The following is a 25,048-nucleotide window of genomic DNA, read 5'->3' on the forward strand; positions in this document are numbered from 1 at the left end:
GTTTCCTCCCTTTTTAGAAGCCTCCAGTGATCTCTAAGAACATTTCTATTTCAGCAAACCTTCTAATTTTAGTCTTCTCTAGCACCTGACACCTGCTACTTTTATTGATGGTTTTATGATTTATTGATTATTGTATTTTATGTGCTTATGTGTTCATTATTATTATTATTATTATTAACAGTATTTATATACCGCTTTTCAACTAGAAGTTCACAAAGCGGTTTACAGAGAATAATCAAATAACTAAATGGCTTCATCCATTATGCCTGTGATTGTTTGCTGCTTTTTTACATTGCATTTTACAGTTTTATTTTAGATGTATATATGTTCAAATTGTTGTCAACCACTTTGGATACCCCTCAGAAGAGAGTGGGATAAAAAAATTAAATAGGTAAATAAATAAATAACTCAACTTAGTTTTAATTCATAATACTTATGGCCCAATCCTAACTTTCAAAAAATGCCTGCTTTTTCAAAATATTAACTAACATTTCTCACTCACTTTAATTAATAAAAGAGACCCAATTTAATTAATTACATTTGATTTTGTTGCGGGGAGGCTACAAAATGTTCTATGCACTGGGCAGCAAATGGCTTAGCTACGCCACTGGCCTCTGCAAAACCAGAACCCCCTGTTCTAGGGTGTAACAACTTACAGCCCAATCCTATCTCTCACTGCCAGAACTAGTGTTCCAGTGGCAGAACATGCTTTATAGCCATTGTAAACAGCCTTCCTGAAGCATGAAGAGCTGTGTGCTTCCGGAACGCCACTGGAGAAGATGGACAGCCTCCACAGCTCTTCCAAATTATTTTGGTCACTCTCTTCTGCACCTTTTCCATTTCCACTATATCCTTTTTGAGATGAGGCGACCAGAACTCGATGCACTACTCCAGGTGTGGCCTTACCATTGATTTGTACAATGGCATTACAGTATTAGCTGTTTTATTCTCAATATCTTTTCTAATGATCCTTAGCATGGAACAGGCCTTCTTCACTGCCATTGCACATTGGTCAACACTTTCATCAAGCTGTCCACTAGCACTCCAAGATCTCTCTCCTGATATGTCACAGACAGCTCAGAATCCATTTGGCCTGTATATGAAGTTTCTGAGTTTTTTTTTACCCAATGTGCATTACTTTACACTTACTTACATTGCAACGCATCTGCTATTTTGTGGCCCATTCTCTCAGTTTAAAGAGATCCTTCTGGAGCTCTTCACAATTCCTTCTAGTCTTTACCACTTAAAAGTTTAGTGTTATCTGCAAATTTGGTCACCTTGCTGCTTAATTCTGTCTCCAGGTCATTTGTGAACAGGTTGAAAAGCACTGGTCCCAGGACATATCCTTGAGGCACACCATTTTTCATCTCTCTCCACTGTGAAAATTGCCCATTGACACCCACTCTCTGTTTCCTGGTCCTCCACCAGTTTCCATGCTACAATTTTATTCAAGGAAATATTCTGTATGGACTGAAAAGTCAGTGCGGGAAAAGGTTTCAATGGCCAAGTAAAGTCAAGTGAATAATGCTTCAAAACAGAAGAGTGCAAATTAGCCTCACACATAGAATACTTTCCTTTCAGACCAACTGCAAGGTTTGCAGAACCAACAAATCAATGCCACTTGTAGTATTTACATACACAGGCACTAAGATGTCTTAGCATATTTGGCATCAAGGACAGTCAGGCACGCCTGCGCAGTTGAGCACACTCAACCAACCTTGGAAATATGTTGGGTCATTGAACTCTGTGCCTGTGAGCAGCAGAATGCTAGGAAGAAGAATCTTATCTAGGAATGTGTTTGCGGTGAAGCTAGAACTAGCTAGTAGACAGCCGGTATGAAAAGTAGCATCCTTGTGGAAATTTTCCAACTACGTAACCTTATATCATGTGTTTTGAGACTTAATAAAAGGCTGGGTCAGGAGCTGGGAGAGAGCACTTCACTTCTCCCTTGATTTCATTCTTGCTCCTGCTTCCAGCACTTTCAACCTCTCTGAAACCTGTGTCTGTTGTCTAATTCTTGCCATGGCTTTTCTGCCACACCAACGCAGCATCTCAGGCTGCTCCTCAAGTAGCACCAAAATGCTACAGCCACTGCTGTGTCAACACAGCAACACATACAAAAATGTTATGACTTTGTTGCAGGAACACCACTGCATTGTTACATGATACCTGCATAAATGTTTTGGATCAGAATTCCAAATACGAAAATCTGTTATAACATTTACAGGGACACTATCCCACGGTAACAAGCCAGGTCAGTTACAAAAAAAGTGAGTAGCACGTCCAGGCAATTTAAAAAACTGACTCCTGAAAATCTCAGACTTCACAAGGAGAAACAAGGATTGATGAGGAAGGAAGACAGGATCAGAACAGAGAGACCAAATGAGACTGCGTAAAAGAAAAGGAATGGGATGGAAAGCACAGAGAGGTAGAGCCAGAGTAAGGTGAGCTGAACAAAAGCTTGGATACTACAAGGCAGAAGTACAACTCCAGTATTAAAACATTTTCCAAATGACATTTTGTGCCATATGTTAAAACAGCAAATACATGGCGTACCTTCTGTAGATTCTATTGGTTCCGCTGCATTTTCACCACTCATTAAAACAAAAACGCTTGCATCTGCTCGGACTGTGGCTTGCCACGTTGACATGGCAACAGGCGGTTCTTGGCATGGGAAAAGGGCCCTGTTGTTTATTGGAGACCCTACTGTATAAACACATGGCCTATAGGGAAGAGAGAAAGAGCAAAGTCATATATACTGTACAACTAATCACAGAAAACACCAAGCTCCCAACAAAAACAGAAATTTGAATCCAGCTTAAGAAGAAAGAACCAAAGTACTGGGGATATGCATTTATACATTACATTGCACTGCATTGCTTCTTCTTTTTCTTCAAAGCCAGCAGGCAACAGAAAAACACATATTTCTATCTCTCTTTGCATTTATATGATGCCATGCCTACAAAGCAATATGATTTCTTCACTGCCCATAATTATGTCACAGATATTGCAGGACTGTAATAGTTCCATCACTTAAATCTTCTCCCAACATTCTTATGAATATTTTTAGCTCTAGCATTCAAGTCTCAATATGTGGAAGGATAACTGCATGTACCAGATAACAGGTGGCCTAGTTGTACCTCCTCTCCCTTCAGTAAACATCATAAAAGAATGGGGTCTGCTGGGAATACTGCAGCAAAGGTTGATCAACTATCTGCATTAAAAATAGCAAAATGTCTGCCATTAATGAAAGCAGGTTTATGTAGCTGTACTCATAGTTAAAATCTCTGGGTATACCAGGCATAAAATTCCAAAACAACTAGTTTTGTTGGATGAATTAAAAGCAACATTTTGTCCTAAAATCACTGCAGACATCATCAGTCATCCAAAGGCAAAACACCACCATTCCAAGATGTGCCAACTTCCTGTTCTCTATTTAACAGTAAAGATCTTCCCAAACTCAATTGAGTTAATTAGAGGCATACAATTCACGTGGGACTTCATCCTAATGTAATTGTAAGAAACACAGTGACAGTTTCCTTTACGTTAGGTTTTTACTATCAAGAATACTAAACACTTCCAATCATATTAAAAGATAGTACAATTATCAATTTCTTTGATGACATGAAACTTTATCTTCTGGTTGACAGATCTGATCCAGAGCGCTCCAAAATTGGCATACAAATACATATCTTTTAATATGATTGGAAGTGTTTAGTGTTTAATTCAGTTGGGGTTGGGAAGACCTTTACTGTTAAATTAAGAACAGAAAGTTGACACGCCTTGGAATGGTGGTGTTTTGCCTTTGGATGACTGATGATGTCTACAGCAGTTGTAGGACAAAATGTTGCTTTTAATTCATCAAATAAAATTACAGGTCCAGCCTATTTATACATGGATTTTTTTATACACGGATTTGATTCAACAGGAATGGTCCCTGCAAATGAGAAGGAATGTGCCGATCCCTGGAGAAGGGGAAAAATGAACCCCTTTAAAATCAGTTTAAAAAACTGAACAGTCCTTAACAATAGCCTCCTTAATGAGAGAGAGAGGGCAGCTGGCTGACAATCCATCAATGCTTCTCTCTCCAGCGGCCCCTCCCTGCCCCAGCACTTGAAAGAAAGGTGATCACTTTGCATTGGTGAAGGGAGGGGCTGAGTGAAGCTCTCTAAGCTCTTAGAGGAGGACTGGTTGATGGATTGTCTTCTTAATGACTCTTATCTTAGATTCAAAAAGTCACCAAGGCTGTTGGAGCAAAGAAACTTTGTTTTTTAAATTGATTTGCTATAATGCATTTTTGGCCATTCATGTGAGTGCTTGGAACGGACCTGTTGTTGTTTTGCAATTTTACTCCTGGTATACCCAGATATTTTAACCCTGAGTGCTGTTGCCTCCGGCTTTGATAATCTGAGAACATATGTAGTTGTGTGGAATGGAAAGCCTGTACGCTGCAGAAACCTGCAGTTGGGGTACAATGTGTTTCTGTGCAGTTGACTCTACACACAGAGATACGTAGCATGCATGCACGCGCTACACGATCTTTGTCACTAGTGGACAGCCCACAAAATATCAGGGTGTTTTGTTCCTAATACAGTGATTTCCCAACACTTTGTTTTTCCCTCAGTAGTGAATGGCAGCCAACTAGGATAAATCTAAGCCCAGTTATCTCAGTGTCTGAATCAATTTGTTTCCAGGTCCAATTCAGTGTGCTGGTTTTAACCTTTAAAGCCATTTATGGCTTGGGACCAGAGTATTTGAGAGGTGCTTGGGACTGCCTTCTTCTGCACAATCTAGCCCATCCAGTCATCAGAGAAGGCCCTTTAACTGGAGACATTGTCTATGGAGGTGGGGGAGCAGTGGCAAGAAACAGGGTCTTCTCAGTAGTGGTACCAACCTTATGGAATTCTCTCCCCCTCAGCTTACAAACTGCTCCCTTGTTGGAGGCGTTCTGGCAAGGCCCAAAGACATTTCTTTTTAGATTAGTCTTCTGATTCTGGGGTCTTTTTTTTTTTTTAATGCTGATTGATCATTTGGGCTTGCCCTTTTCTTAAGCACTGATGGCTGCTTGTTGTTTCTTGTGCTTTTATGTGATGTTTCTTAAGGTTGTTTTATGGTTTTAAGAGATTTTAATGTCTGTTTTTTTAATGTGTTTTTAGACCTGTAAGACCTTCAGGGAAATAAAGCAGGATATAAATCATGTTGGCATCCTTCAGTCTCGGAAGACTATGGTATTGTGCTCTGAATAGTGGTTCTGGAACAGAGTGTCCTCTCCAGTGCGCAAAGCCTGGGTAAAGTAGATATGGAGGATAGATGTTTCCCATGCAGCAAATCCCCCCTCTCAACGTCGCTGAAATGGTCCAATGGAAAGGCAGAAGCCAATATGGTTGGTTCCAGTGGCGTCGCAGGAGTTGCCAGAACATGACTGTGTTCAGCCATGAACTGCCTCAGGGACTCCGGCTCCGGATTTTGCCTCAAGGTTGACTCCTGAAGCCTTTTCCATAACTGGATGTAGCCACAAGGCAGTGGAGGTTTGGGATCAGAGTTTTCCTTCTCTCAGATGAGCTGCCTTCCCAGGCTAAGGAGTCCCTGGGGGCTGGGGGATAAGAATAGGCCCTCAGTTTGGCTGTACTTGTTGTAAGAGTCGACTAAACAGCCACTGGGTAGATGGGACTCCTTAGGATATAAATACGGTACAGAAAATAAATAAAATAAATAACTGTGAAAGTACACCTATTAATCTTCATAGCCCTACTCTTGGTGCACTTGCTTTGTTCACTTTTGTACACATGACAGCAAGGAAATTAACTCTGTTAGTCCCCCAATCTCATTCATTTGTTTACCACATGCTTTTCTTAACTGTGCAGATAAGTTGACAGAAGATGCCAACTACATACATACACATGAAACTTTTTTTCTGACTTTATTTGTTGATTGATTTTATATGCTGATCACATTGCTTTTCTGATGCAGGAAATCTCAAAACGTAGTCTTGCACATTAAACAACATATGAAATGCAGTACTTCCAGAAGCCAGAGCCTGATGACCTTTCATTTCTATCTTCTCAAAACTTTTGACAGTAGCCCCAGAAGGCCCCATTCTTTTATTATGTTTACTGAAGAGTGAGGAAGTATAGTTAGACTACCTGTTAACCTGGCACATGCAGTTATCCTCCCACATACTGAGACTTGAATGTTAGAGCTAAAAATATTCATAAGAACATTGGAGAAGATTTAAGTGATGGAGTTGACTATTACACTTTCCTAAGCCCTTCTCAGAAATGTCAGGGGAAAACATATGCACTATCCACCAGACAACACTGCTTAATGAATGGTTAATCAATGTATTCAAGGTTATAAACATACGGGCCACCCCTGTATCCATGGTTTCACTTATCCACAGATCAGATCTGCAGGGTCCCCACGCATGGGCCCCCTCCAGAGACAAAAGGACATCCGTCCACAGCCTCCACCAGGCTCAGACTGAGTCTTACACCAAAAAAACACAATTTTCAGTTTTTTTGTAAAACTGGAAGTGACGTTTTTAATACCTAAGGCATTAGGAGTCCCAGAGAGGCCATTGAAGGCTTTTATTTGGATTTTATGAAACTGACACTGGGCATAATGACCAGCTCCCAAAATCTTATCCACCCAATTCCTCTAAGTCAGAACCTGAGCTTGTTTCCACTTAACTGTCAGCAGTATTTTGGCCACAAATTCAGGGGACCCCCGTATTCGCGGATTCACTTATCCACAGATGTGGAAGGGCCCTCCCAGTGCTCCATCCCCAAAGCGAGCTGTGCTCACTGTGCTTTCCCGGGCCTCCCTATGCCTTAGGAAAACAACTTCATGGAGAAAAACCAGATGTAACTCTTCAATGCCTTATAAGAGTCATATCTGGTTTTTTCCATGAAGTAGTTTTGTTGTTGTTTTTTTGCTATTTTCCATCATTCTGAGCCTAGCAGAGGCTGCAGGTAGACATGAGTGGTCTCTGCTGGGCTCAGAAGACCCTCCAGTAGTCCCATTTACCATCATTGTTAAAAGAATATACATGGTAGCTTGTTAAAAGTGCAGGTCTGTAACACTTCCTCAAATGCAGACACATACCAGGATAGCATCAAGTCTGATATATTAAAAATAAAATATTGAAATGAATGGGGACCCACCTGAAATTGGTTCACAACCCACCTAGTAGGTCCTGACCCACAGTTTGAGAAACACTGTGTTTTGTAATCTAATTTCTTGTGTTCCACTGTATCACCTCAGACCTACACCCTGCAGCAAAAGTCATTCACCTTTCTCATCGCTCTAATCTCCTCCTTAAACTTATACACTGACTTTCTGTCTATTCCCAGATCCTGCACAAGCTTCTAAAGCATTTGATGGTCTCAATCCTCGTTTATTTCTCAGCTCTTATAACTTGACATATGCATATGTCTATGACATTTGCTTGTCTACTTTCAGCACCCTCCAGATTCAAAGTATTCTGGTGTCTCAAATGACTCCATTTCCCTTGCTACCCCTTTTGCCTAGAACTTCCTCCCAGAACACTTTCAATAAGCCACCTTTGTTGTTTTCTTTAAATTTCTGCTCACCTTTTCCAGGAAGTCTTAGACTCAACTCCCTAATCCCATTACTGTGTTGTAACTAAATGTAAGAAAGTACATGCACATTAAATAATTGCAAATTATTCCCCTGTGTATCCCTGCCTCTACTTCCGTCACTTCAAACTAGTTTTTTCTCTTGTGTTGATTTTAGATCAATGTAAGGTTTTAAGCAGGGGAAAACCTGTAGCTCAGTAGTAGAGCATATGTATTGTGTGTAGAACATCCCAGGTTCAATTTCTAGCATATCCAAGTAGATCTGTGAAAAAGCCTTGTCTGAAACCCTGGAAAGCCACTATCAGTCAGAACAGATAATATTGTTAGACTGACCAAGTGACTGAGTAGAAGGCAGCTTCCTATGTTTCTAGATTGTGGATCAGAATTAGACTATCTTCTCATTCTTTGTGAAGTGCCATGCACATACAGATGGCACTATATATAAACAAACAAAAACAAACAACAGGTTAAATCCAAGACCTGCCCAAGACCTTCTGATGCCTGAGGTAATATTGCCATGCTGCCTCAATCTCCTCCAAATGTGCGTTTACACCCCCATGGATGTGGGAGGAGGGAGAGAACACAGGCAAATGAGCAGGAATGCCCCCTTCCCCTTACTTAACAGGAGTGCAGCATGCAACCTTTCCTGTTCAACACTGCTTCTGTTTGATATGAACAGAACCAGTGAAATCTGGGTTCCCAGACTACATCACTTCCATTCATATCAAAAAGAAGCAGCATGGTAAGCAAACTAAAGAGAAGGGATATTGGATCCTAATCACCTGACCCCTTGGCAGGGCTTCCCGCACCTCCAGACTACTGTAAATAGTGAAAAGTGGCCACTTCCGGTTTCACAACAAAAACTAGAAGTGGCCGTTAGCTTGCTATTTACAGCAGTTTGGAGGTGCAGTGGAGGGGGTCCCCGGAGCCTCCATAGGGCAGGCGCTACCACAGGTAAGTGCAAAAAAACCTATTTTGACCTGGTAGCAGCGCAGTTGTGGTGATTGTGTCACTGCCTTCACCATTGTCCCGCTCTTTCAGGGGGTAGAGACTGGGCTTCCCTGGCCGGGGTTTCACAATACCTGTTTGGGAACCTCTGAGGTAGGGAGAGGTGATCTGGAGTGTGGAAGTCTTTTTCCCCCTCCCTTCTTCTTCCAGCAATGCTGGGAGGGGAACTCCATACTAGCTCACCACGCTCCATGTCCCCTTAAATTACATGTTAATATGGAGTGAAGGGAGGGGGTACTAAAGTGTTCCTTCTTGCGCATTCCCTTTAAACTCTGTATGAGAATGTGGGAAGATCCAATTCTCGCTCAATTTAGTGAACAGGGAGCAGATCAATGCAGATGGTGTCCATTGGGTGATGGAAGAAGGTAGAGGCAGATCTGTTAGATCCAATGTGGTAGGAGAAGTGGGATGCCCTTCACCCCAAGGCGGAGGCAGACTTGGGGTGAAGGGCACCCCAAATCTGCCACTCCCCTCACCACCCACCCAATGCAAGCCAGATTACATCACTTCATGACTGAGCATGTCACAGATCCCAACTAGCATTTCTGGAAGCGGAATAGCACCTCTGTTCACTCAAGTGAACTGGATTGCTGCCAGTTCTCCATGCCATACTTCACTCTATTCCCCTGACCCTCAAGATTTACTTTTCAGGGGATGCAGGGAACTGCATGGTGGAGGAAGGGGTGAGAAAGTCCAATACCACAAGTGGCATGCACTCAGTTCTACAGATCCAAACCAATAATTCCCACATTTACACACATATATACACATTTCCCCACCTGCTGTAGTCAATTGCAGCTGGCAAGGGAGAACGGCAGAAGAATGTAACAGTAGCACAGGGACAGTGAGCATGTCATCTCTTGCCCCAGAATTGGGAGAGGGACAGCTTTAGCACTGGTGGAACAAGTGATCCAACAGCAATGGCATATGCTAGATCCTATCCCCCTTTCCTGTAGCCTCTCTCCTTGGACATGCGCTAGCAAAATCCCTTGCATAGGTCCAAGGAGACCCTTTGCAGAGCAGGAGACTTACAGAGGTGTAATTGGTTTTCTCTTCTGAAGCCCGCTGATACATGATACAGCATGCCACTTTTGGTGTAGCCAAACCAGTAAGTGGGGGGAAGAGGATTGGGCTCAGAGTGTGAGAATGAAACAAAGTTGTTTAAAGTGATTTGAGACACTGGCAATATAGACCAGGCAATATTTTCAACCTCTGCTAATACTGAAGGAGTCAGAAAAAAAGGCAACAAAGAGTTACAGCACAAAGACTGGGTGATGCAAACATAGTACATTTGAAAAGTGCACTCAGGCTTTCTAGGCTACAGATGGATGAAAGCAGAGACATAGACACTCCCGAGGCAGCAGAGCAGCATCATATACAGCACTGAATCCAAGCACAAAGTCTGAGAGAAAGAAGGGTTTTTGTGCCTGGTGAAGAATTTCATAAGAAGAAAATTTCTTGTTATTTTGAAATACCATTGACTAGTCTTAAATGAGGGATAAAAAATGCATGAATCAGAAAATGGTTGTTTTGCATATTTTTAAGCAGTATAATTTCTTAGTTATTTCAGAATTCTACTGTGAGTAACTATAGTGAATTATGTATTACAGAATGACTCCTTGACTTGTGGATTCTGCCAATATACATTCAGATATTAATTAAAAAGTTAAATTAAGAGCATTCAAAGTTAACTCTTACCAAACAATGCAGCCTTATCCAGAACACTGAAACTTTCTATCACCAAAACACATTACAAAATGATTTCTTAAACAAGAACTATTATCCCTAGGGAATGGATAAAAATATAGTAAAGTGTGTTACAGAATAACACACAGAAGGTTTCTCATGCCTTTTAATCAAAGTACATCACAATATGTTGTTAACTATTTGGATTTAAGAAATTCATTTGCTTGATCAAGGCTGCAAGTAATGCAACTCTATTATGCTATTATAACCTCTGAACTTTGCCTGCTATGCTACCAATCCATCTAAATTCAACCTTGAAATGAAGGAATTTTTCACAATTCAACTGTGCCCCAACTGGCATATAATGATACATACAGAATAGCTAAAACTCCTGCATACCTGTCAGTTTGGTCTGTAGTCCAGCTAAGGGATCTTCCTTCGGACTTTGTTTTGTACCATATCCTTATGGCATGAGGAAAGTCCGTGGGCAGCTGGACTCCTGCTTTCCTGATCTCCAGGCTCCAAGTGCCAGCAACAAACAGCAGCTCTCCACAAGCAGGTGCCTGACTGCAACGCCTGTAATAGTGGTGCTGCTCCCTCCAATGATCCACAGGTAATTTCACAAGTTCACGCACAATTTGATTCCTAAGATCTTTTGGATCCTCAGTAGCATCTGTTAACTTGGCAGACCTTGTAAATTTCTCAGTGCCTGGAACAGCAGTAACATCTACCTCCTCAACATTTAACACAGATAAATCACAGCAGTCTAGGACCAGCAAAAAATCTTCAGTCCCATGAATCTCAATGTCACAGTCGTTCTTTGAACTAGAAATCCCAGAAGCCTGTTCCTTGTTGCCATGGTTACCATTTTTATCAAAAGTATCATTTTCACCTTTACCACAGTCAGCAAAATCATTACATCCACTTTTAGTTGAGCAGGCACTTGCACCTAGCACAGGAATGGAACAAGCTTCAGGTGCCTGAACATGGCAGGTTTCATCCAACTGAGAATAAGAGGTTCTTTCCGTCTGCTCCGTGTCTCCTTTTCTGCATCTGCTGCTAGATTCAAAGAACAGAACTATGCTGCCGCCAATAGCATGGCTTTTAAAATCTACATCCAGGTCCAATACATAATGTCTTACCAGCATATGACTAGTATTGGCCATGAGGGGCAGATCATCTTTGGTAAGGTCTTGCTCCATCTTTGTCTGCCAATCTTCTATGCAACTTATTGTATTGTTTGTGGGATTCTTTGTTTGTTAAAGTATCCTTACTTCTTAGACTCTCTTCCCAAGAACAGCCAGTATGCCAAGCTTTCCAGTTGTCATTAACTGCCGTTCCATACAACAATGCATTTTCAATACAGCAATCTGTAACCTCACTAGTGTCCTACCCTACAGGGAAGATGAAAGCCATCAATTAGGTGCTAATTTAAACAGGGGCTACAAAATTTATTTAAAGGATTTTTATACCATTTTTCTAAACCCAAAGTGGTGTATGTATATTCTACTTTCAAACAAAAATATGAAAGTAAAATATACTGAAGTCACTTTTAAATAATAAATGATCAGATTCTGATTTTTTTAAATTGAAAATTGTATTTGAAGGAGGCAAACTGCTGCAGAATGAACTTTAGAAAGAACTTGTAAAGGAAAATCCATCTACAAAACAATCAAGGAACAAAACCATTGAAATAGATTTGTTTGGAGGTTGCCAATTGAAAGAAAGAAACCTTCACAATACAGTACTGTATAATACTGTAACACCAACATGATCTTGTTGTTAGCAAATTGCTGAATAGTTAAAAGTATTGTGCAAAATTTTAAAATACATATTCTTGCTTATCTAGTTTTTGAGAAGCAAAGTGTATCATGTCTAATGGCAGAATGGCAAGACTATTTTTCTGCTATGATTTGAAGTAAAAAGTGTGATTGAAGGCGAAATAGTGTCACGTGTTTTATACCCCAGGAGCAATAATTTAATACATACAATGTAACTCCAGGGATTAATGTACTTTTCACATTATGGCTGCACTCATATCAGCACTTCTGGTAAATTACAAGAAAATGAGTCAATTTACAAGTGGCATATTCTAAGTATCCTTTTGAGATCACTCACAGAGGTTTTTTAAATTTATAAATACTCTTAGTATATTATTACATCTTAATAGCTGGAAACCCATTAACATTCTGAATTAGGACATTTCATAATAAACAAAAGGCTTTTCATTCAAAAATAAATATGCAACACACTGAAGCAGAAAAAAATTGAAAATTTCACCAACAATTAATAGGAAGCAGAAATCCTTTGTGTGAAATAAATCAATATTAATCCAGTAAACTAAAAATTACACACAATTACTAAGCTTACTGTTCTTTCCATTACTTTCTAACTAGTATGCAGTGCCAAGTAGTGTTCTGAGAGCCCAATCCTGGGCTCAGCGCGCCGCTCACTGCCGCTGCATACTGTCGCAAACGTGTCGTAAGGCACATTTGCAGGTCCTACCGCCAGATGAGTGCTGGTGGTAGCCTGGGCAGGTGCCCGACCTCCACCGCTTGGCAGTCACGCAGACCACTGAGCAGCAGAGAGGTAAGCAGGGGCATGGGGGGAGGTAGAGAGAAGGCATTCCCGGGAGGGGGGAGGCAAGTGGAGGGCGGGGAGGAAGCATGTTGGGGAAGCGGGAGGTGGGGAGAGAGGGGGAGGTGTGCTGGGGAGCAGTGAGGGAGGGAGGTGGGACCAGTGGAGCTTTGCTCCACTGGATCCAAAGCGTCCATGTCGAGCTCACCACCCTACACGAGGCACTTGATTCACCACTGACATTTGGATTAGCGGTGAATCAAGTGTCCCCATTGCAGGCTACTGCACTTACCTGGGGGAAGGGGACAAAAGTTCCCTTCTCCTGAGGAGCTGCCAGTGGCTGCCTTGGGCGCACAGGGTGTGGTGGCAGCCATTTTCGGCGCCGCCACAGCAGTGTGCCCCAGGTTGCTGAGGATTGGGCTGCCCAGCTGCATTTCTATGCACACTTTCTTGAGACTATACCCCATTAATGAGACTTAGTTCTGAATAGATAAACATAGACTTATGCTCTTTCATTCTTTTTCTATCCTATTAAGCAAACAATACAGAAAAAGCAAACCCCACTAAAATCCATATTGTTGTTTAGGTAGGCTAAGGCTTAGTATTACCTTTGAAGCTCTGAACTTTTGCTTATCTTACCTCTCAAAAATGGTTTTGTCATTACATTCTTACATTTACTTTTTCAAACTGACATAGCTTAGATTTTCCTTATAGCATGGAAACTATCTTACATGTATTTTAAGGAGCTTGCCCAGGGGTTCCAATGCACAATTATTTAAGGAATGTTTCCCAAGTTTAGCAAGTCATCCTTACAATGACTTACTAAACTTACTAAACCCTAGTCCGGTGGTTCTCACACATTTAGCACTGGGACCCACTTTTTAGAATGAGAATCAGTCAGGAGGACCCATCAGAAGTGATGTCATGATCAGGAGTGACATCATCAAGCAGGAATTTTTATCATCAAGCAGGAAAATTTTTAACAATCCTAGGCTGCAATCCTACCCACATTTACCCAGGAGTAAGTCCCATTTACTATCATTGTTAAAAGCATTTTCATAGTAGCCTGTTAAATGTACAGACCTGTAACATTTCCCCAAATGCATTCACTGACCAGGGTAGCATCAAGTCGAATATATTAAAAATAAAATATTGAAATGAATGGGGACCCACCTGAAATTGGCTCATGACCCACCTAGTGGGTCCTGGTCCACAATTTGAGGATACACTGCCCTAGTTATTTGTGTGTTCCAGCTTGTCATATATTGCCATATATCTTGCAGTTCAATATGAGGGCAGCTTACTCAAGAACAGATTTAGCATATGCATGGCTCTATATCTTGGTTGGGGAGAGAACAGGTGCTGCCTTACAGCTCCAGTCTATGGCAGTTTTCTCAGAAGTACCTCCCTAGACTACAATCAGACCTGGGGAGATAAGTATTCACTCTCACACTGCCAGCACTGTGGAAAACTGCCTTGTGGATCCTGTTCAGACGAAAGTGACTTCAGGATGATTTTTTTTTTCACTGAGGAGTAAGCATACGGTGACTAGCAAGTCCAGTTTAGGACAGCGTACTCAAAAAACATAGAATGGGACAGGTAATAGAATAACTGTCTGCATCTAAACCAAATGTTCTTTTCAATTACTATAAATCTATCTTATCTAGTTCAACTGGAAGTATGTGATTAAAATAAAACATGCTGGATTTATTTAAATAGGTTGGGGGAGGCATTCTGAGAGGCGAATCAAAGACATTTTTTTAAAAAAATATTTTAATTTTGGGTTCCAGGTTTTATTGTGTTTTATTGTTTTTTAAAATGTTTTATTTTTATACATATTTATATATTTTATGTTTTTATATGACTTCTTTTGTAAGCCGCCTTGAGTATCCTTTACTGGGACAGAAAGGCAGGATATAAATCCTATAAATAAATAAATAAATAAATAAAGACAATGACCCATTAAACTCCATCTACCACTAGAAACCAACAAAAGAGTGTCCTCATCTATAAAATCTAATAATAACTAAATGCAGATACTCATCACGTCATATGGATTTATAGACTCAAAAACTGAGACTTTATTTAAGTAAAAATTGACTATTGACTATTTTATTTGCTATAAAATCTAAATAATCAAGATTGTCATATATAAATAAAAAATAAAGGGTTTTCGTAATTTGCTGTTTGGACAATCTAATTATGTATGTTTATGTTAAACAGCGTCTGTGGGCATCTAAAGACTTCTACATAATAGTTTCTCATCCTATGCTGGGCACTGTAGTTAGGATCAGGAAAATCCAGGTGGGAATACCTGGAACACGCCCCCCCCAAACCATGTCAAATGCAGGAAGCGAGCCATGCAGACTGCCCAACCCGTGCTGAACCTTCTAAGCACTGAGTGCCAGTGTGGATTACACCCTGCAGATACATTCTCCAAGAACTGTATAATACTAAAATATTGTAGCCAAGCCTTCAAATTAAAGCCATGTGGGTATATCCTATAAGTTTTATTTTGTTTTTTGATACAGAATAATACTGTCTTCCAATGGAGTGATTTATTGTGCATGGATTGTGTTCCCTATCCACAATTAGATCAGTTTTCATAGTAATTACCATCTACTACGTAAGCATGGATGCTACAAAGCCAGATCCACTTAGAGTTAAAATAGATGATGTTACTCATACTATGAAAACTAATCCACTTGCAGTTGATTATCAGACAACTTGACCTTGTTAAATTGATCTAAAACCAAGAGGTTGCAGTAATTCTGTACATTTCCCTGCTGCACACATGCATGCACACACAAACACATTTCTTCCTTGACTCACATAAGCCAAAACCAACTGCAGGATATATTCATATATTTTGTCATTACAACACACAGTCATTAACAACATTCAAAAGCACAAGAAAAGAATACTCTCAAGCAACTCTGTTTTACGAAGTATGGAACAGTTAGCATACAAATAAAATGAATTTAAGACATGGTTTAGTGCCCTCATTAAAATCATGTACAGTAGTATACAGTGATCAACAAAGAAGCAAATTGTCTCATATTATGAATAAAACTGGCTAACTATGTGTTGGAAAAGATTACTAATAGCAATATAGAACTACTATACCTGTACACGCATAGCTATATAAACAAACAGCTAATCTGAATGTGACAAAAAAACAACTAGGAAATAGTAAGTTGTGATTAAAACTAACAATATCAAGAGCGATCTACAAAGAAAGGGAGAGATTAACTTTGGAAAATACTAGTGAAGTGAGAGTATATTATAAAACAAAGTGAATGAAATGTATTCTGTCATTAGACAATGTAAAGACCCCCTCATGAACTTTAGTATGTGCTGAAACTACCAAAAGGGCAAAGGGCTAGGAAACAGGATAATCCCTTGTTCCTTTGTCTTCCAGAAAAGGGTAAATAAGTAAATTAAGGAATGACTCCTGCTGCCTCAGCAGCAAACACAAACAGCCAGTAGACAAAGAAAAATTTAGGGAAGAGCTTTGTGTTGCAAGAATATAAGGGGCTACAAGAAGGAACATGCTAAGTCCATCAAAAAGTTAAGTGGGGGCATCGACTGATGGTAGGTATCCTTCCTGGGAGACCTCAGAAGAACCCCAGGTAACAGAGATATGGAGATATTATTAGTATAGCAAGGGAAAGACAAGAGATAACCTGTAATCTCTCCTCCTGGAAGGAAGTAAAATAGTTAATGATATATTTACTAGTAATAAGCAACCATGTACGAACAACATGTTAAGAATGTGCTGCAAGGACTGTTTGAATGTATAAAAAGCTGGTGAAAGAGATGGCTGGCAGGCAAGCTTTTTAGCACATGCTGACTTTCGTCCTTGTATTGCAATATAAGATTTTAAAACCCAGCACTGGTGTTTTTGTTAATTTCTTCCCTCACACCCGGCTTTCTGCTCAGGCAACTGAGCAGACCCGTTTCTCGCAACACTAGGAAATCAAAAACATAACTGAGTTGGAATTAATTTGCAATTAAAGAAAACACCCATGGATTTGTTTTCAACTTCTGAAAATCAATAATTGATGGCCCAATATAACATGCATTTTGCTAAAGGCTGCTTTATGGAAGTCGCAATGCATTGTCACATGGATTTAGTTTGGATTTGGCTGTGTCCAGTCCTATCCAGCACAGGAGCACTAGTGCCAAACAGCTGGATTTGAGCAGCTGTTTGTATCCTGTGCTGGATTTGAGCAGGCATTCAACCCCTTACCCCAAGAAAAGCCCTATCCTGCTCAATGGGAGCTGTGTCATCTATTTAACTGCCATGTTGGGCTTTTGAGCCCAGCTGGAAGAACAGGATTAGATGGAGGAGGCCTCCGTTTGTCCCACCCTTTCCTCACCCTCTCCACACACAGGAATGCCTTCCCTCACCCTCCCCATGCCTCCATGTTGCTCAGAGCTTAGCTTATCTCTGCTGACGGTCAGGGGTCCAACTGCTGTGTTGCTGGGGCAGTGCAATATTACTCACTTTTTTATTTGAATTTACAGTTATTAGATACAATGCATTTTAATAGGGGGAAATACTTTCATTGCATACTTATGGATACATTAAAATGAGGATTCTAAAGTGTGCTAGTTATTCTACTTGAAGGGGCGTGGGCCCTCATTCAGAAATGAAGAGATAGGATGGAATATTAATAAGCATTTGTATTGTGGTTTTGGAGCATGCAAAGCACTTCACATGTATTATCATGATGTAGTCCATACAATGACCTTGTATGAAAAGTATTATAATACTTTTATTGCAGCTGAGTTGCTAACCTGCCAAAACTGGCCTGGAATTGTCAGGAATCAATCTCCTTGTAGCTATTGAAAACAACCCTAGAGATTTTAACAGGGTCTCCAGGAATTTCCAATATTTCATTATAATGGTTGGGGGGGGGGATTCTCCATGAATAGCATCCGAGTTGGCAACCCTACTGATGCTGAGGTTAAGAGGGAGAGCACTTGCCTAAGGGCATCTAGTGAGAATTAATGACAGATGAAATTTGAGTCAGGGAAGTCCTAATTAACAAATATATATTCATTAACTTTGTATTAATTTCAACATATATTAATGAAGGGCATTGCCAGGATGGTGTAATAGTTTGGAAAATGGACAAGACTTAGAAGAGCCACTGCTCAGCCACAAAGCTTCCTGGGTGACCTTGGACCAGTCATGATCTCTCAGCCTCAGGTATCTCACAGAGTTGTTGTGAGGACAAAAGGAGGGGAAGAACTATATACACCGCCCTGAGCTCTTTGGAGGAAGGGTGGTATAAAAAACGTAAAAAAATAAGTATACACAGGAAAACAGATTAACTTGGAGTACAAGCCTATACTTGTCTATTCAGAAGGAAGACCCACTGTCTTCAGGAAAGTGTGCACAGAACTGCAGCTTCACAGCCCAATCCTATACATGTTTACTCAGTCCAATGGGGCTTACTCCCAGGTAAGCATGGATAGGATTGCAGCCTCAGGGCTCAGTCCTATCCAACTTTCCAGCACTGGTGCAGCCACAATGCAGACCTGAAGTAAAGGTACAAATGTCCCCATATCTTGAGGAGGCCTCCATGACTGCCCCCCAATTGCAAGATGCAGTGCACACTGCATTGGCAAAGCTGCACCAGCACTGGAAAATTGGATAGGATTGGGCCCTCAGTCCCTTAGCCACTACAGTCCTATTGCAAGGATGCAGCCATATTACAAACATTTATTTTCTTGATCCTGAATAAGAAAGGCTTCTTAATTTGTGCTCTGGAGAAGCACATGGCATGACAACCACTGGCTGTTGTGTAAGCAGGCAGAGAAACTACACACCACATAGGCAGTATTTCTCAAGATTTGTCCTCCACTTCTTATGGTCCACCTATTCAAAGTACCACCAGAAGTAACCGGTGATGACATCATCACCAGGGTAAGCGGGCGGGGGCGGGGGAGAGGGTAGTGGTTTGGGTGGTTTGGACCTTGGTTTGGACCTTGAAAATCCAGGTTCAAATCTCTCCTCAGGCATGAAGCTTCCTGGGTGACCTTGGGCAAGTCACTTTCTTTCAGCCTCACCTAACTCACAGGGTTGTTGTAAAGACAAAAGGAGGGAAGCAGCTGAGTACACCACCCTGAGCTCTTTGACCCTGAGCTCTTAGAAAGAAAGAAAGAAAGAAAGAAAGAAAGAAAGAAAGAAAGAAAGAAAGAAAGATTCAGGGTAGACAGGATAGCTTTTTCAAGCACAGAAAAGCAAGTTTTGGAGTTCTGCCTGCTGAGCCAAGCCTACTACTGCTGCTGTTGCATCACATTCCTAGTCTTACTGCCTGGCAGCTGGTGTCCAGGGCTCCTGCAAGTACCACCAGATATCACCTCGGGTACCACTGGTTGAAAAACACTGGGATAGGCAGAAAGAAGGCAGCAACACTCCCTAGCAAAGGACCAAGTAAAGGACCATTACAGTCTAGGGGTTTACTCTCAGGAAAGTGCAGCTAGGCTTGCAGCCTTAGCGCCCACTCCTACGCATGTCTCCTCAGAAGAAAGTCCCATTAGAGTCAAGGGGCTTACTCTCAGGAAAGTGCAGCTAGGCTTGCAGCCTTAGCGCCCACTCCTACGCATGTCTCCTCAGAAGAAAGTCCCATTAGAGTCAAGGGGCTTACTCTCCTGAGGCTAGCTGCACTTTCCTGAGGCTTGCAGCCCTAGCGCCCACTCCTACGCATGTCTCCTCAGAAGAAAGTCCCATTAGAGTCAAGGGGCTTACTCTCCTGAGGCTAGCTGCACTTTCCTGAGGCTTGCAGCCTTTGCGCCCACTCCTACGCATGTCTCCTCAGGAGTAAGTCCCATTAGCGTCAAGGGGCTTACTCTCAGGAAGGTGCGGCTAGGCTTGCAGCCTTAGCGCCCACTCCTACGCATGTCTCCTCAGAAGTAAGTCCCATTAGAGTCATGGGTAGGTGCGCGCGAAGAAGTCCTCCACCTCCAAGGTCTTTAGTGGGGGGGGGGTCCGGGTTAGTGAAGACTGGGCGGGGCAAGACAAAGCGGCTGCCTCGCCTCGCCAACACTGTCCTCGCCTCGCCTTGGTGCTCGCCCAAGATGGAGCCAGCAGAAGCCGCCCTGTCAGAAACACAGAACCGCGCAGGAGCCCCCAACCAGCGCGTGCCATTGTTTACCTGACGCGCCGCCAACGGCTTTTACTTGGGCCGTTTGTTTTTGTTTTTCAAATTCTCCTACCGGCTTCGGTGGTGGAGGCAGCCGTTGATGACGTCAGGCTCCAGGCCACGCCCACTCAGGGTGTGAGCCAGCCTGTGTGGGCTGCCGTGCGGCCCTCGTGCCTGAGCGCATGCGCAGTCGCGTCCCAAAAGCTGCTGGAGGCATTGTGCCTCCAGGTGTTTTCCCCCTTTCCTACAGCAGTCCTTGCTTCATAGAAGTGTCCCACTGAGCTCAGTGGTGGGGGATCTGAAAGGGAAAGGGTGCCTATACCTTTAACCACTGTATAGAAGAGGGGGTTGGGGCAGGTGCAGCTCCACAGGGGAGGGTTTAAAGAGCTGCCCCTGCCAAAATTCCCTCTTCTAGGCAATGGTTAAGTATACACCAGCCATTTTCAACCACAGCACTGTGGCACATTGCGTGCCACAAGTGGTCCACAGGTGTGCCACGGGCAGTGGTTTAGCTGGAGGGGGGGCACTCAGTGTGGCAGGGAGCCTCAGCGAGGCAGGCAAGCAATCCATCCCTTCGGAGCCATTCCCAGCAGGGGAAGCAAAACGGAGCTGGGAATGGCTCCGAAGGGAGGGACCGCTTGCCCGCCTCGCCAAGGCTCCCTGCCACACTGAGTGCTCTGCCCCCCTCCAGCTATGCCGCCAGCCACAGGAGTTTGGGGGAGGGTCATTTATTAGGACAGCCACTGTGTGATATGTATGGTGTGCCTTCTCAATTGTATGGTGTGCCACCAACAGTATGGCGTGCCTTGTGAATTGTCCCAAAACCGATGGTGTGCCATGTGCCGTGAGACAAAATAGGTTGAAAATCACCGGTGTAGGTACTCTGCCCCACTTGGTATTTGGTAGCCCTAGGAATCATGAGACGCCTCTGTCTTTACAGGTGTGTGCGTACCCGATACCAAATACAACTGTGGGCAACACCTGCGAGTGGTGCACCGTGTATGTGGGTAAGGGCCCAATCCTATCCAACTTTCCAGTTCCGGTATAGCTACAGTGCAGCCCCGTGGTAAGGGAACACATGTTCCCATACCTTCAGAAGGTCCCAGTGACTGACCCTTCACCACAGGATGCAGCACACACCCCACTGGCACAACTGCATCAGCACTGGAAAATTGGATAGGATTGGGCCCTCAGGTAACAAATACTTTCCATGTACAAATCAAGTAACATAATTTAGGAAATGTTGCACACAGTTGCAATATTACCTAAAATATTTGACCTTTCCCCCTCTTAGCATTACCTTTCCCCCTCTTGTACATTCCAGTTAAAGTGTGCCAGAAGAGGATGGGACAATTAGGTAGGGCTGGCAGGCAGGGGAGTACAGGAAATCGCTCCCTTGCTGTTTCCCACTCCCTGAAGCAAGAGGATTGGTTGGCCTCATGACTAGGCTGTGTCCTCCATATAGAAAAATCAACTGAAGTTTTAACTGGCTGCTTCTCCAGTGAAAACCATTGCAGCATGTTGCTCTGATGACTTTAGACGTTGGTTATACAGTATATTTAATAATACTAGCACCATGAAAGCCACAGGAATGCCTTTTGATTTTAGAGTTGAACTGAAACTACATTAAATTCACATTTTACTATCTCTATGTTAATAACATAATACTGAACTAGAAATCATAGCCCTGCTCGTGCTGTGGGACCAGTTGCGGCCCCGCTTCATCTAATGGGATACTTCCATCCTCAAAATGGCTGCTGCTGCTGGCCCAATATCCCGGCCTGGAGGAAGGAAATGCCGAGAGTAGTGAGCATTGCCAAGCAGACTAGGGATGGAGGCAGCTCAGGATGAACCTTAGACTCTGCTCAGGGACAGGGATTGATGCACCCTTAGTCTTCCTCCTGAACTCCCGCACCTCTCACAGGATGGCCATCCAAGTGGAGTCCTCCTCATTGGCTATCTTGGCCCACTTATATCCTCCCCATAGGGCTTCTTCATAGTCTGGAACAGGTACCAGAAGGAATTAGAGGCATGTTATTACATTTACTCCAACAGGCCCAGTGATTTTAGTCACTCCACTTAGCTCAAAAGTGGGCATTTGGCCACCTTTTCAAGAAAATCATTTAGACAAGGGTGTTGTTATTTGGGTCAGCTTCCATTCCTCACAATAAAAGCCTTAAAGTTACTTTGGTTTCAGTGGTCTCTTTCGATCCTGCATAAGAATATGAATGCATAGGGTTGGCATGTATTTGTATGAATGGTCTTATAAAGTACTTATGAAATAGTATACCTCTTTATATGCAGATTTGCTAAAGGCTCCATCTTGATCACACAACCTCAGTAAAAGAAGTTTATCAATATGATTTAATATGTTTGAACAGCCAAACCATGATTTGAAATCAGTTGGCACACCAGAATCAGAATAATGGTTTTGAAGACTGTAAACTATGTCACATTCTGGGAGCTACCTGACTAGCAGTAAGAAAGACCATGCATGGTCACAAAAGAAGCACTTTCAACCTTGGCTGCCTTCACCAACTTCATTGCAAATGCAATTGTAAGTCATTATCATAATCATGTTAAGCAGGATTGAAAGAGACCACTGAAACCAATGTAACTTTAAGGCTTTTATTGTGAGGAATGGAACCTGACCCAAATAACAACACCCTTGTTCCAAATTCCCTGATTGAGTGAGGACCTGAGGCAGGCACTAGGCAGGCAGGAGGCAGCAGAACTTGAGGCAAAGGCTGGCTGGTTGCTCCCTGGCTCTCAGTCGCTCTCCCAGGGACTCCTTGCTGCAGCTCTCTCTCCTCAGTTCCTCCTTTGGTTTGGTCTCCTCAGCTCTCAGGTTTCAGCTCTGCTTTGCAGCTCCTTCTCTCCCAGCTTGCCTGGTGATCTTTCTTCCTCTGCAGAGCTTGCTCTCCAAGGCTCCTCACAGCAGCTTTTCCCTGGTGGTCTACCCCCTCTCTGCTCATGCAGCCCCTTTTATAGGCCTCTGCACACAGCAGCCTCTACCTTCCCTCTGCTGATACTGCAGCCTCCTCTCCTGCAGCAGTTTTCCCTCTGGTCCTCCTCAGACAAACTCAAGTTTTACATATAACAATGTATTCACAAACAATTTACTTCTAGAAAACATGTCACTAAAAGATGATCTAATACTCAGCCCAACTGTGATACAAAAATACTCAGCCAGTCAATTAAAAACTGACACTTGCATAACCATTTGTACAGCTGCACAACATCAACATTTACAATTCCCTTTCTGTGGATAGTACAGTCAACCATGACAAATTATAACACAACACAGTTTCATTCCCAAAGATAAGGGAGTTTAACCCAACAATGTAAAACAATTTTCAAATTTATGAGACTGTCTTGTTCTAAGATTAGACAGTAAGAAAATAATTGGGTGGGGGCTAATTAAAGCAAGGAATAAAGCAAAGTGGTATTGTACCAAACTTGTGAACATTACAGGGGATCATACCTGAAGTGTGAACTTCTTAAAGAGAAAGAAGAAAGAACATAAAACAGTCCAGAGTATTGCCAATTTTGAGGGATCTGGCATTCATTCTGTTTCTGATGAGGACTAGTAACATACCCTTCAACATCTGACACATAAAATAGGTATAGAAATGTACAATATGAGAGAGTAGTTCCTTGTACTGCAGCAAAAACCTATTAAAATGAGCAAATCCTTTTCAGTAATGTTGGTGGCTAGCATGCCCCATAATCGGAGATACTTCCAAAATCTAAATAAGAAATTAAAAAAATCAAAATCATAACTTTAGAGTGTGCATTTTCCTCTCACTTAGTTTACCTGTTTTTTGTGACAATGCTATGACATTAAAGGAAGATGCTGGTGCTGCTTGCCTAGGACTTTAGCATTTGCTTGCACTGTGTAAACCATTTGGGTAGAGACCTCATCATTTAGGATAATCAGGGAATATGTTTGCAAAATGGCCAGTGCCTGGATGGGAGATTACTTGAAAACCTTATGTTTGCTATCTGGAATTCCAGAATAAAAGGTGAGATATAACTCAGATAAGTAAAGGTAGTACTCATTTTATCTCATTTGAGACATTAGGCACTTCTGAATGAGAGGCCAAGTGTTTCCTTATTTCAGTGGGGCTTTCCCAAGTTTTCTGGCTACCAATGGGAAGGTGCAAGAACATCTTCTGGTTTTGTTAGCCATGGAGAATAATCCTGAGAGGTGGGACTTTTTGGAAATTGTGTATCACAGTGTTTCTTAACCAGTGGTATTCGTACCACCAGTGGTACTTGAGGTGGTGTCTGGTACCTGCCACCTGACAGCAAGACCGGGAGCATGACACAACAAGCAGCAGTAGGAGATTTGGCTTGGTAGGTAGAGCTCCAAAGCATGATTTTCTGTGCCTCAAAAACTCCTCTCATCCACCTTGAGCCTCTTACTGGCAGGAGGTCTGGTCTAGAGGGTAGAGCCTCCATTTGCCCGAAGATAACATCAAAAGGTCGCCAGTTCGAGGCCACCGGCAGCTCCGGGAATGGCGAGACCTTGAAGCAGCTGACAAGCCAAGCTGACTTATTCCACCTGCTCTTTGATGTGAACGAAGAAGCGTCTTGGCTTCATGTGAAGCGTCTCTTCACGTGAGATATGAAGGAGCTGCTTGTCAGCCTGCGTGGGAGGCAACTGGAGGCCAGAAGTGAGACCAGACCAGAAAGATCCATCTGAAATGTTATGTGGTTCTTGCAAGACAGAACCTTTCTGTGATTGTAAAAATTCCCTCAGGGATTTAGAAACAGCCTGCCTATGGAAACCGCCTTGAATAAAGTCAGAGGAGTAATCCGATGACCAGAAGGGCGGTATATAAATACCCTATTATTATTATTATTATTATTATTATTATTATTATTATTATTATTATTATTACTGGTGTACATCATGTCACATCTGGCTTTCCAACCCAGAAGTAACAAGCAATGGTGTCATCACTACTTTAAGTAGGTGGACCATGTGAAGTGGTACAGTGGAGGACCAACATTGAA

General features: G+C 42.3%; 1 protein-coding gene across 6 annotated transcripts in view; it reads right to left on the reverse strand.

Moving 5' to 3' along the window:
* The window catches only part of AOPEP (aminopeptidase O (putative)), a 265,274-nt gene extending 245,131 nt beyond the window's left edge, over positions 1-20,143 (reverse strand). For 4 of the 6 annotated variants that reach the window (XM_066615746.1, XM_066615747.1, XM_066615745.1 and 1 more), the window contains exons 1-3: positions 20,039-20,117; positions 10,692-11,686; positions 2,557-2,723 (exon numbers count right to left, since the gene is read on the reverse strand). In XM_066615746.1, the coding sequence (XP_066471843.1) occupies positions 2,557-2,723; positions 10,692-11,494 (970 nt within the window). In that variant the 5' untranslated portion in view covers positions 11,495-11,686; positions 20,039-20,117. Of the gene's footprint in view, positions 1-2,556; positions 2,724-10,691; positions 11,687-20,038 lie in introns of all 6 variants that reach the window. The other 2 variants (XM_066615751.1, XM_066615750.1) reach the window with 2 other exon arrangements.
* Positions 20,144-25,048: the final 4,905 nt, after the last annotated feature.

Source organism: Tiliqua scincoides, chromosome 2, assembly GCF_035046505.1.
Source record: "Tiliqua scincoides isolate rTilSci1 chromosome 2, rTilSci1.hap2, whole genome shotgun sequence".
In the NCBI taxonomy this organism is placed as follows: domain Eukaryota; kingdom Metazoa; phylum Chordata; class Lepidosauria; order Squamata; family Scincidae; genus Tiliqua; species Tiliqua scincoides.